Source organism: Pseudomyrmex gracilis, unplaced genomic scaffold (genome assembly GCF_002006095.1).
Source record: "Pseudomyrmex gracilis isolate BER0280 unplaced genomic scaffold, ASM200609v1 scaffold_41, whole genome shotgun sequence".
NCBI classification, from domain to species: Eukaryota; Metazoa; Arthropoda; class Insecta; order Hymenoptera; family Formicidae; genus Pseudomyrmex; species Pseudomyrmex gracilis.
The window spans coordinates 951,992-965,572 of record NW_018020625.1 but is presented as its reverse complement, the minus strand read 5'-3'; the positions used below and the strand labels follow the sequence as shown (position 1 = coordinate 965,572).

The window sequence follows — 13,581 nt, the reverse complement described above, 5'->3', positions numbered from 1 at the left end:
CACACCGCTCTCGCGGATCCGTTCGTCCTATTTTTTTCACTCGTCATCTCTTGCGCGAGAGCGAGAGCGCGCGCGCGCGCGCGGGCTATCAACCGGTATATGCAGATTTTGCAACGGGGCGCACGGTGCTCCCGTTTTCGATCGCGTATACATACACACTACTACACGCACACACACACACACTCGCAACAAGTATTATTCAGAATGCCTGCTGCTTTTGTAAGCTGCATATGCATTTATGCAAAACGCGCCCGGGATCGACGTAAACCGCGTGTTTATATGTGGCGCGGTTCTTTTTTTCTCTCTCTCTTCTCTCTTTGTAACATTGTCTCACGGAAACAACCCCAATTGCGTAAAATTGATTTTTCTCCAGAACCAAAGCGGCGGGATGATTGATGAGAGCACGGGGATTAAACGATGTCAAAGAGAAGACCCGATTTTGTCGCTCGAGTGCGTGCGATAATACCGAAAGATAAGACCGACGACACGCCGCAACGAAACGGCATTCTCGAGAATTGTTATCAATTGTAGGATAAAGAACGGTTTGCCAGTCGACGTGTTAATGTAATCGGGTGTGCAATTTTTACGATCGAATCTCGATACCGCGATTAATTAGCTCCGTACGTACGTGTGTGTGTGTGTGTGTATATACGTGCGTGTTTCGCTATCGCACGACGAATCGATCGCTGCGTCGATCGTTAGCACTTGACAATTGCGCCGAAAAAAACAATTAAGATAACAAACACACTTTTACATAACGCAAACAGAAGACGTTAATAATAATAATAATAATAATATTAAAAAACAAAAAACTACCTTTAGAATTTTATGTCTGTAAAGATTTCTCGATTTTTTATTCCTTTTGTAATACGCACCGCGATTTGAAAAAATTTACTATCCTCTTTTTTTTTCCTGACGTTTTTCCAAGAAGAATATTTGCGTGAGAATGTTTATACGGAAGGAGAAATCGTGGAAGAGGACTTGAGGATCTAAAATCGCCGTCGGAAATGCTCGTCATCATATAAGCCGACGTATTAATATGTTTGTTTTAATGTAATACATGAGGCATGATGATACTATATCGGCTTGGTAGAGACAGTGACCGTTATATCATTCGTGATACATATACATATATATATATATATATATATGTATATATATATATAAATATATATATAGATCAACATACAAACTATACCTTAATAAACTCTAAACGCGGAGCGTTATTATTTATATGTACACAGCCTTAGACCACGTGCCGTGACCTAGGTACGGCCCGATCGAATAAACTGCGATCGGCCGTGTATATATATATATATATAGTATCGATCTCTGACGATCTTACGCGGAAAATCGGAGTCTGAGGAGATTGTGATGGATCCTGTCCTCTCTCTCCTTCTCTCTCTTTCTCTCTCTCTGTTTGCGGATTCCTCTCTCCTCGATTTCTGACTCGCCACGTGTATATGTTACTCTTCACTATCAACTAGTTATCAACATTTATACACAGTACAATCAAAAAGTTCGCACGCACGCATCTGCTCCCGACTCTGTCTCGATAGGATTGCGCGTCGAGGGGATCCTTCAATCGAGGAGACACGTTCCAATAGGAGAGATAAGAGAAATTATATATAGCGATTATACGTATAAAATCAATGAAAATTGTTATTGGTATTGCATAGTGGCACGTAACAGTTTTTTGTTTTTTTTTTCTTTTTGTTTTAATATAAAACTCCCTTTCACAGTTGCGTGGTAATGATTGCATGGTGATGATTAACTGCGGTCGATTATTATCTGTGTACATTGTAATTATAATCGTTTACTATTTTGTTTTTGTTTACGTCGCATCGTGTATACCTTTTGCATTCGTGGCCACAAGTCTATAATATGTATATATATATATATATATGTATATATATATATGTATATATATATATCGCTTTTCTTGGATTTTCTTTTTATTTTTGAATATAAGGAAATATGCGTTCTTTCTAAAAATTATATATAAAACGCGTTTCGAAAGTAACAACAATCTCGCAATTCCGACCTTATTATTATAAATCATAAAATATCATTAAAAATCCGTCAACGCCGCTTACTTATAGTAATAAACGCTCACTTTCCGTCTTTTCGTCCTCCGTTCCTTTATATTAGTATTATTATTAATATATAATTATTGTTATTATATATATATATAAACCAAATTGTTCTTCTCCACTAAGATTATTACATTTAACGCGAAGAGACCTCGGGTGCTAATGAGTTTTTTATAGTCACGCATACACGCGCTTTGATAAAATGTTTCCGGACGCGGAGGACACAAACTCTCGAGGAGGCTTTGCAAGAGAATCCGCGGATCCAACAACCGGTTTTTAATCAATCAACGCTCTGCTTAACCCTTTCGCCCTTATAAATGGTATCTACGATTGTGTGTGTGTGTGTGAGTTTTTTTACGATTTATAGTTTCAAAATACGTACTTGTGTGTTGCAAAGTTCTTACAAAAATGTTTACGCGTATCGTTACGTAATGTAACGCGCGAAAGGGTTAAAATATGTATGTACGGAGGATATACACCTGTAAACCACACACGCAAATCCACGCCGGAGGATTCGGAAGAAGAATCCGTCCGGAGTAATCGTGGATCCAAAAATGTTGTCGGATCCAACGATCTTCCGTTTTCTTCTTAATACAATCGACGCACATTACTACAAGTTTTATAACAGCCGCCTTTTGTTCAAGTGTAAAAATCATTCATTGCACAATCCTCACTTTTTTTTTCCCTCTCAAAGAGGCATCTGTGTGTTGTGTGTGTGTGTGTGTACTACATTTTCTCTTCCACGCACGGAGAAAGATATCGGTCGACACGGTCTCTCACAGACTCGACGTGTAAAAAAAAAAAAAAAGCCTCAAAATCCAGAATCTTCGCAAACGCGATCATCTCTTGTGCTCGACACATGTTTGACTCTAACATTTGTCACGAGTTTACCGTCACATTCGTCTTTGCGTATATGTGTTCCAGAGACGAGCAAATTTCCTACGCGATTGTGTAATTTCCCCGTGAAAAAAAAAACTTAAGACAATTTCACGAGCGAACTATTGAAAAAACTTAAGATCGCAGAGTTTCTGAATTTCGAGGCGCGACATTTGTTGCAACAATGCGTTCGCAAAAATTTGAGATAAATCGCGGTTGAATCAGACTTTGCAGAGAGAGAAATCGACAAAACGATATTTCGTAAAAGCAATACACGCACGACGAGAAATGCGAGTCGCGCGCGCCCGATCTCTCCTTCCTCTCTCCTTCTCTCTCTCTGGAAAATCTGATTCACACATCCTTAAAAGTTTGTTTCTTAATGTACTTAAAGCGCCAGTTGCACTAATAATGTCAATTAACCGAGACCGTTGGCTTTATTCTTAAAACAAAAACAAAAAAAAAAAAAAAAAAAGAAACAGAATCGGAAAGAATCGTCTACCACAAACACTAAACAGATCTATTATTAGTTCGTTTCGCTAAAACATAGAAAGACAGATTGTACATTAGGTGTGTCAGAAAACAACCGATGGAGCAAGATGTATGAGATCATTGTGATAAACTAATTAACTAAGACGATGAAGATAATAACTGTGATAAAAAAAAAAAAAAAACTTGCCCTCTCCGTGTATTACTCTACTGTGTGTTACTGCAAATTCTTAAATGATATGACATAGCTATGATAATAAATTAAACGACTAAACGTGTGTATAAAATGTAAAAATTGACGCAACACACGCTAATGACAGTTAATTAACTGAGGCTATCAGTGCAACCGAGCCTGTGTGTGTGTGTGTGTGCAAATTGCGGCTATTTTGCGGTCGTATGTGTATGTTTTTCCGTGCGTAAAAGTGCAGAAGTAACGCATAGGGTGACATGGCACGATAGCTTAACAATAAAATAAAGAGGAGATGGATGATAAAAATGAGGATGTATAGCCGTGAGAACGCGCGAAAGAGCGAACGAACGCGGCAATAGGAGCACGTGTGTGGGAGGGAGAGAAGAAACGCGCTTTTTCTTGGATTTACGTATTTACAAAAAAAAAAAAAAAACATAAAAGCCGTCCGAATGAACAGCCATCGAGAGAGTCCGGTATGCAATACGATTAATCGTCATATATTTCGCGAGCGAGATTACAAATCACTATGCCGTGCGTATATTGTACTGATGACAAAATTCGTCATTATATAAATGTTATATACTTGCTGCATCGTTTATGTATGTGTGTGTGTGTGTGTGGATACTGAAATCGCACTCTAGTGTAAATGTACGAAAGTAAACTGACGTAAAAAAAACTGATGCCTGAAATTTTTTGACGATAAAAATTTTGTATTTTTTAACAGAACAATTTTTCCGATTTTTTCAAGTCAATCTCGTCGACTCGGAGATAAAAAAAAAAAAAAAATATGCGAGAAGTATATGAGAGTAGAAATAATATTTGCAATTTTTTAAATAAGCGTTGTAAAGTGTAGTAAAATCATTTTGCTATAGAGATATGTAATTTATAATATTTTCTTTGATATCATAACATTCGTAATATACACAGCGGTTCTTTATACGCGCGACAAACAACACACACATGATCATCTGTATATAATCGCAAAGTCTCAATATAAGTCGCAATATATAGTCGTAACAATATGCGCTCTGGGCGCCGTACGTATATGTGTTGTCATGTGTGTTAAAATAAGAATATAAAAATTAAAAAGAGCTATCAACAATTGTACAATGTCCGTCGAAAAAATTCGTGAGTGAAGAAAGTCCTCTTGTGTGCGAGGTCTCGTTTGTTTCGTAATTATTTTATTTGTGCGGGTGAAAAAAATCAAGAGAACAAAAACTCGCCCGAGACACTCGATTGGATCTTCAAAAATTGCGATTTTCATTGAAAAACACGTTCTTACGAATGATTGACGATCTTAAAAAAAAAAAAAATAATGACGACAAACGCGAATTTATCTCGTAAATTCATGGAATTTCGCTTTCGCGAAAAACGAAACTCTTCTTCGTTGTTTTTTCGTCAATAAAAGGAGACTCTGTTCTTCGCGATATTAATTACAGCTAAAAAAAAAAAAAAAACGTTTAGAATTTATATCTATAGCGTTACTTAATACAAACGTACGAAATCGCGTCGATGCTGTGCGTGTCGCAGCCTGACATATTGACTTGAGAGAATTGAATGTCAGAGGATTTTACGGCTACTTAGATCTCACTGCCGAAATAAATAAAAAAAAAATAAAAAAAAAAAATAAAAAAAACAAAGACAAACGAGCAGTTCCCGAATCTTAATTAACACCGCGAATCTTAATGTCGTGTGTAGAACTGTCGATGGGGTAGACGGGTATACAGTGTGCGTTTTGCGATGAATTGTTTCGGGTAATCGGAGCGGCAATGAGCAGCGAAAATTTATCATTTGTCTCTCCCACACTTTGACGTCGCAATTCGTCATCGATTATTCTATCTCGTTATGTATCATATACGTATATGTAATGTGGTATTATTATTATTATTTTTTTTTTCAAATTCAATCTTTTTGAGAATTTATGGCAGTTGGGCTTCCTTAAAAATGCGTCGAATTCGCACAAATGTATTTTTTTTTTTTTTTTTTTGCCGATAACATTCACACTGCCGGAGTACGTTAACGTTCTTTGAAGAACGGTACAGTAGAACTCCATTGATCGAAATGTTCATTCGCGTTTTACACGCGTTATTATTCGAATAATCACGCTTCGCGCGAGTTGTAATTGTTTAAAAGTAAATAATAAATCGTCGGTAAGTCTAGAATATTGGTGTGGTTTTTTGTGCGAACAAGTTCGGAAGATAAAAAAATTGGCAAAATCGCTCTGTGATACATGAGAAATATCAAGTCTAAAAGAAATTTTTTAACACAAAAGATTTTTAAAACAGAAACTTTTTAAATACGTTCTTTCTTATAAAACGGGTTTGTGTGTAAAAAAAAGCGAAAAAAACAAAAAAAAAAAAAAAAAGAAAAGAAAAACAAAATCGCTGCTGACAATCTCTGTCGCTTTGTCTCATTACCGTGTTCGATGCAAATTGTCGTCGGAAATGGAATTCCACTGCGGCCCTAGCACGTCGGATAAGAACCACTGATGGGAAGGAGGGCGGAATACACAAGGAAAAATCTTCTCTCGCACACTCGTTCACATATTGTACGCCACGTAGATAGGATCGAGCTGGTCCGCCAGAAAACCGTCGCGCAAATGCATCCGTTGCTTCTCGCCGCGAGAATTGATGGGCACCACTCCGGGATCTACTACAACTACCACGCCGACTACAAGATGATGCTCCTCGAGCACAGCGCTCGTCACCAGAGCCACGAGATCGAGAGCCTCACTTTCGCTGCCGTCTAACTCTACCACTACCACTAGAAGGTTGGTCCATGTAAATACAGCGCTGAAAAAAAGAAACAACGTTCATTGGCTAACTAAATCATCAATATTACAATCAGCATCATTAATAATTTAAAATTGTGTAAAAATAGACTTGAAATTATATTCGAATACAAAAAAACTTACCACTCCGCGATTTTCTTGTGACATCGCATGACGCTATTCTCAATATCTATCGGGTGGTATCGCATACCCCGCAGTAATATGGCCTCGTCGAGGGCGCCGACAACGAATACGGCGTCATGAAGCTCCGGATCGTTCGGCACAAGATCCGCCTCGGCGTTGGTGGTGTCACTTGGCACGTCGCTGATCACCGATTGCTGAACGCTCTCCGTTCTCCTCAAGAAACCGAGATAGCCGGTCCTCGCGTAGACCTCGTTCGTGTTACCGGTGACTAGACGCGCGTTGAAGTGATCCGCGTAATCGCTCTCATCCCCGTAGATCGTAAAGTAACCGCTCGCGTTGTGCGACGACTGCACCCAGATTTCGCCCAAATGCGAATCGCCGCACTGACCCTTGGTCTCGGGATTGGCAATGATCACTTTCACGCCAGGCAGCAGTTTGCCCGATTCCATCAAGCACAGAGAGTGCGGACTGCCGCGTTCCACCAACGACACCCGGTCGTTTCGTAACGCGCGAAGATCCACATAGACTGTCGAGGGCTCCGGACTGGATGCCCCCTGTCAAAATACAATCGAGAGAATAATAAAACGAATATTTTGTTAAACGGATTTTTTGAGTCAAAATAAAGTTATTCCACACAAATCGATTTTACCTGTAAGCAAATGGCAGTGTTTACTCTGCAGCCGAATGAAGTGGAAACTGCACGTGGGCTCAGACCAAGAGCGGAGAATAATTTACTAAAGCTCGTCGTTAACGCTATTCGTGGCCTCTCCTCTGCGACGACGACGCACGTCCTAACGCAAGCCAGACTAACACCCCGTGCCTTGAGCGCATGAACCGAGGAGCCGAGTCCTTTGGTACACAGCTCCATCACGCCATACGAACAGAACGTGTCTCTAACTCTAGACTGGCTGACTGCCGATAGCCAGAGCGCGGGGTTGGCTTCCACCTAAACGAAACAATTGCTTCTCAAAACAAACTTCTCAAGAACAAAAATCTTACAAACCGCAAGCGTAAATAAAACCTCACCTCGGACGGTGGTATCAATATAGAATGATGTCCGCTATATATGCTACTGAGACACCACAGAGCGAAACCGAGACCCGAATAGGGATCCAAACAGAGTGCTATGTGTCTGGAGGGATAGAGTTCGCATGCCAGTTTCATGGCGCGGCACAACGAAGTTACAGCCGCGTGGGACATCTTGATGCCGGCGAGCATGCCCGTTGTCGACACGCTGAAGTCCAGATAGGCCAGCATCTCCGCGGTGGGCGCCCGATACATAACCGGCAGCTTCTTCTTTGGCATGTCGTCCATATCCAGAATCATCGGCCAACTCTTCACGTCGACCACATTGTTTGCCTCCTGCGTGGCAAAAAAAAAGAAACGATATTCCATCGCGTATATTCCCTCACTGTTGCATTATTTCTTTAACTACATCATCGTCAAGTGTATTTCTGGTTACCTTTGTTTTCAGTAACTTCATGATAGTTTGGTTAGTCAGCACGAGAACGGATTTACTGACATCCACGATCATGCGAACGGTCGGCAGAGTCGTTTGTAGATTTTGCGGATGCGGCGGCCTGATAGTCACCGGCACGGCACCCACATACAGACAACCGTAAAACGCGCATATCAGATCCGTACCAGGTGGAAATATAAGTGCCACGTGATCCCCGGTGTTGACTCTTCCCCGATCCAGAAGCAGATTTCCGATCCTCTCAGCTTTTTTGTGCAGCTGCGAGCAGGACAACGAGGTCGCAACAGCGCCCTTCGCATTTAACGATGTGAATATCACGTGATCCGAAGTGCTGACAGCTCGCCATCGTAGAATTTCTGAGATAAATTGATACTGAAAGAGATAATACGAAAGTATAATGGAAAGAATATAAAAAAAACCAGCAACAAACAATTCTATAACAATAAAACAGAATCTAAATTGTTACGAAAACGTTCAACTTGATCGAAAACAACCTTTTTCACAAACCTTTTTGGCGTTGTCGCTATCCTCATCTAGAACACCCATGTCTCGTCCTTGCGCCGAGGCCAGTCGATTACCTTGAACGATGTTGCCTACCATGACACTGGCCGGGCCGACATCTGAAACAGAATCCCCCGCTACACGCCCCCGCACCATTCCGTTAGTAAACCAACACAAACACTCAACCCAATAATGAGTAGCTCACACACTCTCCCCTGACTGAGGCCGGAAAATCAAAACTAGAGCAATCTGGTTCTCGCCATCGGAGCCGACTATACAAGCGTTCGCATGGGCCTTCCTGTTCCACTTTAAAGCGGATTTCATGGATCTTGGGATCCATGGATGCTCGCAAATTCCCGAGAATGCATCTCTTTTGTTTCTTAACACAAATTAACATTTCACAGATCTCAAACTGATTTGCGTTGAGGTACCGACGTAAAAGTAAAAAAAAAAAAGTACAGGAAAGCACTGGATTCTGTAAGAAGCTTTAAAAAAAAAAAAAAAGAAAAAGATTTTCTCCAGCCGCTAATAAAAATTAATTATGCTTGTATTTTATATTGGGACGCTATGGGGGGGGGGTGGTTCGGAACTCAGCCAAAAAAAAGAAGAATAACCAAATAAAATAACATGCTAAGCATGAGTAGTTAACTGTATAAGGGGTTGGTTAATCGAATACAGAACATGTGATAACTTCACGTTTTTTCTTCACGCAAATATTTGACAAAACAGTCACACAAAGTTATCACGTACTTTCTGCAGTGTCTCAAAGAATGTGTATATATATTATAAAACACACACTTAAAAGTAGAGAATTTTATTACGTAGTGTGTTGCGTAAAACCAAACTTTATATTTAATTATTCACTATACTTTGCATATTTGTTATTAAAGACATCTTTGTGAAATAATAAATATATTCAAGTGTTACAACATCTACATTACACATCTACTTTGAGACGCTCCGTATTGGAACCGAGGACATTACACCATGCAAGGTATATGTCAGATTCCTGAGGCCTACCAACAAAAGTTTATACAGATGCATGAGAGTTAAGTTTCCTTGATGCTAATTAGGAGATTCTAAAAAGAGTGACATTTGTAAATTATCAATATCAATTCCTTTTTTGTTTTTTTTTTTATCTCTCGCTAGTCCTCTCCCTTTTCACATTCATTCTTTCGCTCTCTCCTGTTCTCTTACCCTCTAACCCGTGTATTTACCCGTCAACATTTTAACTCATAGCCAGCTAGTTGTAACATCCATGTGTTTATGTTGGATATATAAAACATTTCTTTACACTTTCGCGAAAAAATGCTCGCTCCAGCATTTTTTTCACGAACTTTCCGTGTTATTCGAATTCACGCCGATATCCGTCCAGTTTTCGAAAGATATCGGCGCGACACCGAACGCTAAAATCTACTTTACTTACCTGAATGAACTTCGCGCGGTTTCGGCAAATTCGTGACGCAAGTGTGAGGACAAAGTAGTACATTTGCTGGATGTAAAGCGCCTTCGAGAAAGCGGCGTTTTGTTTCCGACAGATGAATCCCGCCTAGCGGCGTTTTGGGCAAATAGTTCGGTGGCACTAAGGCAAGGCAGTATATTCCTACCGCGTGAATCGAATCGACAGCTTGTAGCACTCGAGACATCCACTGGAAGCTCTGCGAAAATTAAACAAGAAACTTTTAAACGCGTCTTTTTAAATCCAACATGATAATATATAAACACGATTTCTTTGTTGAAAAATAAGTTTTCTATAGAAAAAATAAATAAATAAATAAATAAATAACTTCGAAACGCACCTCTTCTTCGCTACAATCGGGCCGTTGTTCTGCAACGACGCATATCCTTTCATCTCTGAGAACTCTTACACTAAAAACGGCGATTCTACCGCGATAGATAAATTTCATCGGTTCAACCGCAAGCACAGTGGCGATGATGTCGTCAGCGTTGTGTTTTCTGCCAGTTACTGTCATAAGACCGTCGCGCGATCCGCAGACGAAGACGAGACCTCCAGGACCAAGAAAACCCAACAAACCGGAACGTGTATATTCCACGTCACCCAAAGCAGTACCGTCAGCTTGTAAAGGCGACACTTTGAACGTATTGTTGGTGAGTCCTTGCAGTCCCCAATACTGACTACCTGTCGCTGCGCTGTGCACGCAAATCTCACCAACCTCGTCCGTCTTACAAATGAATGGTTGTCCTTCCATTTTAATGACGACCACTACGCCTGAAAAAAAAAGAGAATAATCTCTTATTAAAAATGCTTCGCGCACGAACACGACAAAAAATGTACTGAGAATCGCGGATAGAAAAAAAAACTCACTTCCAGGCATAACTTGGCCGCAATCCTGCAACGTCAACGACGTTAAGGAATTTTCTTGATCTACTCTAACGACTCCGTAACTCAGTCCGGACATGGAAAGAACTCCACGACCAGTTGCGTTCACTCCCGCGCGTCCTGGCCTCCTCACCGAGACAGTGAGAGCTTCGCTAGAAGAAGCGCAAGGACAAACAGCATCTGGCCTGAGTCCCTTAGATTGAAATACTGAAAGAAACTGATCGCAGGACGAGAGAGACCATGGATTCGCGCCGTCCGCGACGAGTAAAAGCCTCAACGTAGCCAAGGAAACATCCTTATGATCCTTGGTGGCCAGTAAACCCCAGTGAAGATCCCGCGATTTCACCACAGCAACACTGGCGCGATGTTTCGTAATCATTTGCATCCAACTGGCAGGATTGACCTTCATCAGGGCGTACGGGATAAAAATAACGTGCATGCCGTTCAGCACACTGGTCAATGTGCTGTGCCAAAGGCCGACCTCTCGCTTGAAGTCTAACACACAGACGGCGTTTTCGCCCTCGGTGTAACCGCAAGCTTGCGTGAGAGCGCGACAATGGGCCATCATCGCCGCCCTGGTGATGGTTACGCCCATCACAGAACCGTCCTTGTCAGTGGTATACTCGATATAAGCGGGCGTGTCATCAGTGAGCCTTGGCGGCGGCAGCCAATCCTTGGGCGTTTTGCCCAGATGTTCCGTGACAAACCAGTGGAGTTTCGGCCAGCCCTTGAAGGCCACCACCTCACCGGCCGCCGTCTTCGGCAGACCCTTCAAACACGCTTCACTGGTCAACGCCACCTAAAAATGCAAAAAAAAAAAACTACGTAGTTGGTTTTTCGATCTTCAAGGTCAGATAAGAGACAAGTCAACAAGTTGCTGCAAGTCGCAATCAATGCAAATTGCAATGCAAATCGCGAGACCGTACGGTCTCGCTAATTGAACATGCAAATATAGAAAGGAATGTTGTTCGACGGATAAGGCGAGCGAGCGCTCTATTTACCTGAATTCCGCAGCTTCCCAGAAGGAAACCGATCTGTTGAGAACCCGCGTCACGGCGTGTTAGAGGAACCTCGATGGGTACTGGCACAATGCCGGCCTGAAGACAGCCGTAAAAGGCGCACATGAAACTGATCGGATCGTTGTTCGGGTAAACCAGAGCGATTCTGTCGCCGGGTTTGAGGCAACAATCGCCGCCGCGACTTAGAGCCTTGTTCAGAAGTGTATAGGCGATCTTATGAGAGCGACTTAGCAACTTCCCATAAGTGAGCGTTACGCAGAGCTTGCCGTTAGGGTCCAGAACAGTGGCCACCGGTGCTTTGTACGTCGCCGAGCCGTACCTGGACGTAAAATTTTACATAAATCGTTGGATCGACAAAATCTCATCTCGGTAAGCGCAATATATCAACATTAAATCACGATTGCAGCTCACCTCTGAATGGCGGCTTCGAGAGATCGAGGCAAGCCCGACGGCACTGACAGCGCTTCGCCCACTGCCGACGTCATGGAGCCGCCCTCGGGTTTCGGGGCGTTCGGATCCTTCGGATTCGCCGCGATCTCCAGTTCAATGTCATCGTCCTCATAAAACTCCGGCAGCGGTCGGCGTTTCGGCCGCTTAAGCGTGTTCAGCAGCTGTTGGATCTTCGCTGAGACCTTCCAGCGGCCGGTTGTGCCGGTGCTGTTCTGATCCTCGACCACGTGTGTGTAACGATTCACCCGGTCGGCGCCGGGTCGTCGCGTCGCCGACTGCTGCTGCCCGACCGGCGTGCTGCTGGTCACATGGGTAACGTCCGGTGGCTGAATGTTGCAGTAAGCGTGCGGCGTGTACTCGGCGATATCGGTGATATCGGCGCCGGGCGGCCTTCTCGCCGGCGGCCTCGGCGGCGGTGGGGTGTCGCGAGCGGAGCCGGTGCTGCTGGTGTCGGAAAGACCGGTACCTTGGTTGCGGTAACAACAATAAGATAACTAAACCTGATCATCGTTATATTGTGCGCACATAGCGGACAATTCGCCTCAGGTGATCATCACGACGTCACGCGCGCGACTTCCTTCACGTTTCTCCGTTCCAGTCACCGACCACTTTTTCCATCCGTACGCAAAGAAAAGAAAACAATAATGCGTATTGATTATTGGTACGTTCGTCGTCCGGCGGAAGTGGCCAAGGACATGCGACGCCCGTCGTGCAGCGTGAAGTCGTATGACGCTTGTGAGTGCGCGCACACGGCGGTTGTGCGCGGTTTTGTTACATTTTTTTTCCAGCACATATGCGGGAGATTACACATACGGGCCGTTAATAAATTTTTCATTTTGTTTACGAAGGTCTAACTCGCACCCGAGATCCCCTGTGATTATTTTACTTTACGCGATTGCGATTGATACGCACCAGTCGGTCCACCCGCGCCAGGACTCTCCTCGGTGACGACACTGTCCTCATCGCTGCTGGACTCGCCGCTGTCGCGTCTCTCCCGATCGGGGCTCCTGGCCATCACGGATGTTCTCTTAGACGGCATCGGTAAGGATGGCTTCGGTCTGCCCTGCATCGCCGCCAACGCCTGCTGCACCGCCTCCTGGCGCACCTCTGCAAGCCGGGAAGGGAATTGATTCATTCGAGCGTATGAGACGAGCGCGGACGTGCGACAACGCGGATGACATTTTTCACATCCACCTCCGGCTTCCGCGTCATCGTCCGTTTCATCATTTTCCAA

The 13,581-nt window shown here is 43.0% G+C and overlaps 1 protein-coding gene across 3 annotated transcripts in view; it reads right to left on the bottom strand.

Annotated features, from left to right (window-relative positions):
- Positions 1 to 2,778: 2,778 nt before the first annotated feature.
- The window catches only part of LOC109852954 (disco-interacting protein 2), a 28,441-nt gene continuing 17,638 nt past the window's right edge, over positions 2,779 to 13,581 (bottom strand). For 2 of the 3 annotated variants that reach the window (XM_020424600.1, XM_020424599.1), the window contains 12 exons: positions 13,260 to 13,454; positions 12,309 to 12,813; positions 11,880 to 12,216; positions 10,864 to 11,677; positions 10,337 to 10,767; positions 9,964 to 10,195; positions 8,544 to 8,656; positions 8,022 to 8,408; positions 7,586 to 7,921; positions 7,209 to 7,505; positions 6,560 to 7,113; positions 2,779 to 6,437 (listed from right to left, as the gene is read on the bottom strand). In XM_020424600.1, coding sequence (XP_020280189.1) covers positions 6,185 to 6,437; positions 6,560 to 7,113; positions 7,209 to 7,505; positions 7,586 to 7,921; positions 8,022 to 8,408; positions 8,544 to 8,656; positions 9,964 to 10,195; positions 10,337 to 10,767; positions 10,864 to 11,677; positions 11,880 to 12,216; positions 12,309 to 12,813; positions 13,260 to 13,454 — 4,454 coding nt within the window. In that variant the 3' untranslated portion in view covers positions 2,779 to 6,184. Of the gene's footprint in view, positions 6,438 to 6,559; positions 7,114 to 7,208; positions 7,506 to 7,585; positions 7,922 to 8,021; positions 8,409 to 8,543; positions 8,675 to 9,963; positions 10,196 to 10,336; positions 10,768 to 10,863; positions 11,678 to 11,879; positions 12,217 to 12,308; positions 12,814 to 13,259; positions 13,455 to 13,581 lie in introns of all 3 variants that reach the window. The other variant, XM_020424598.1, reaches the window with a different exon arrangement.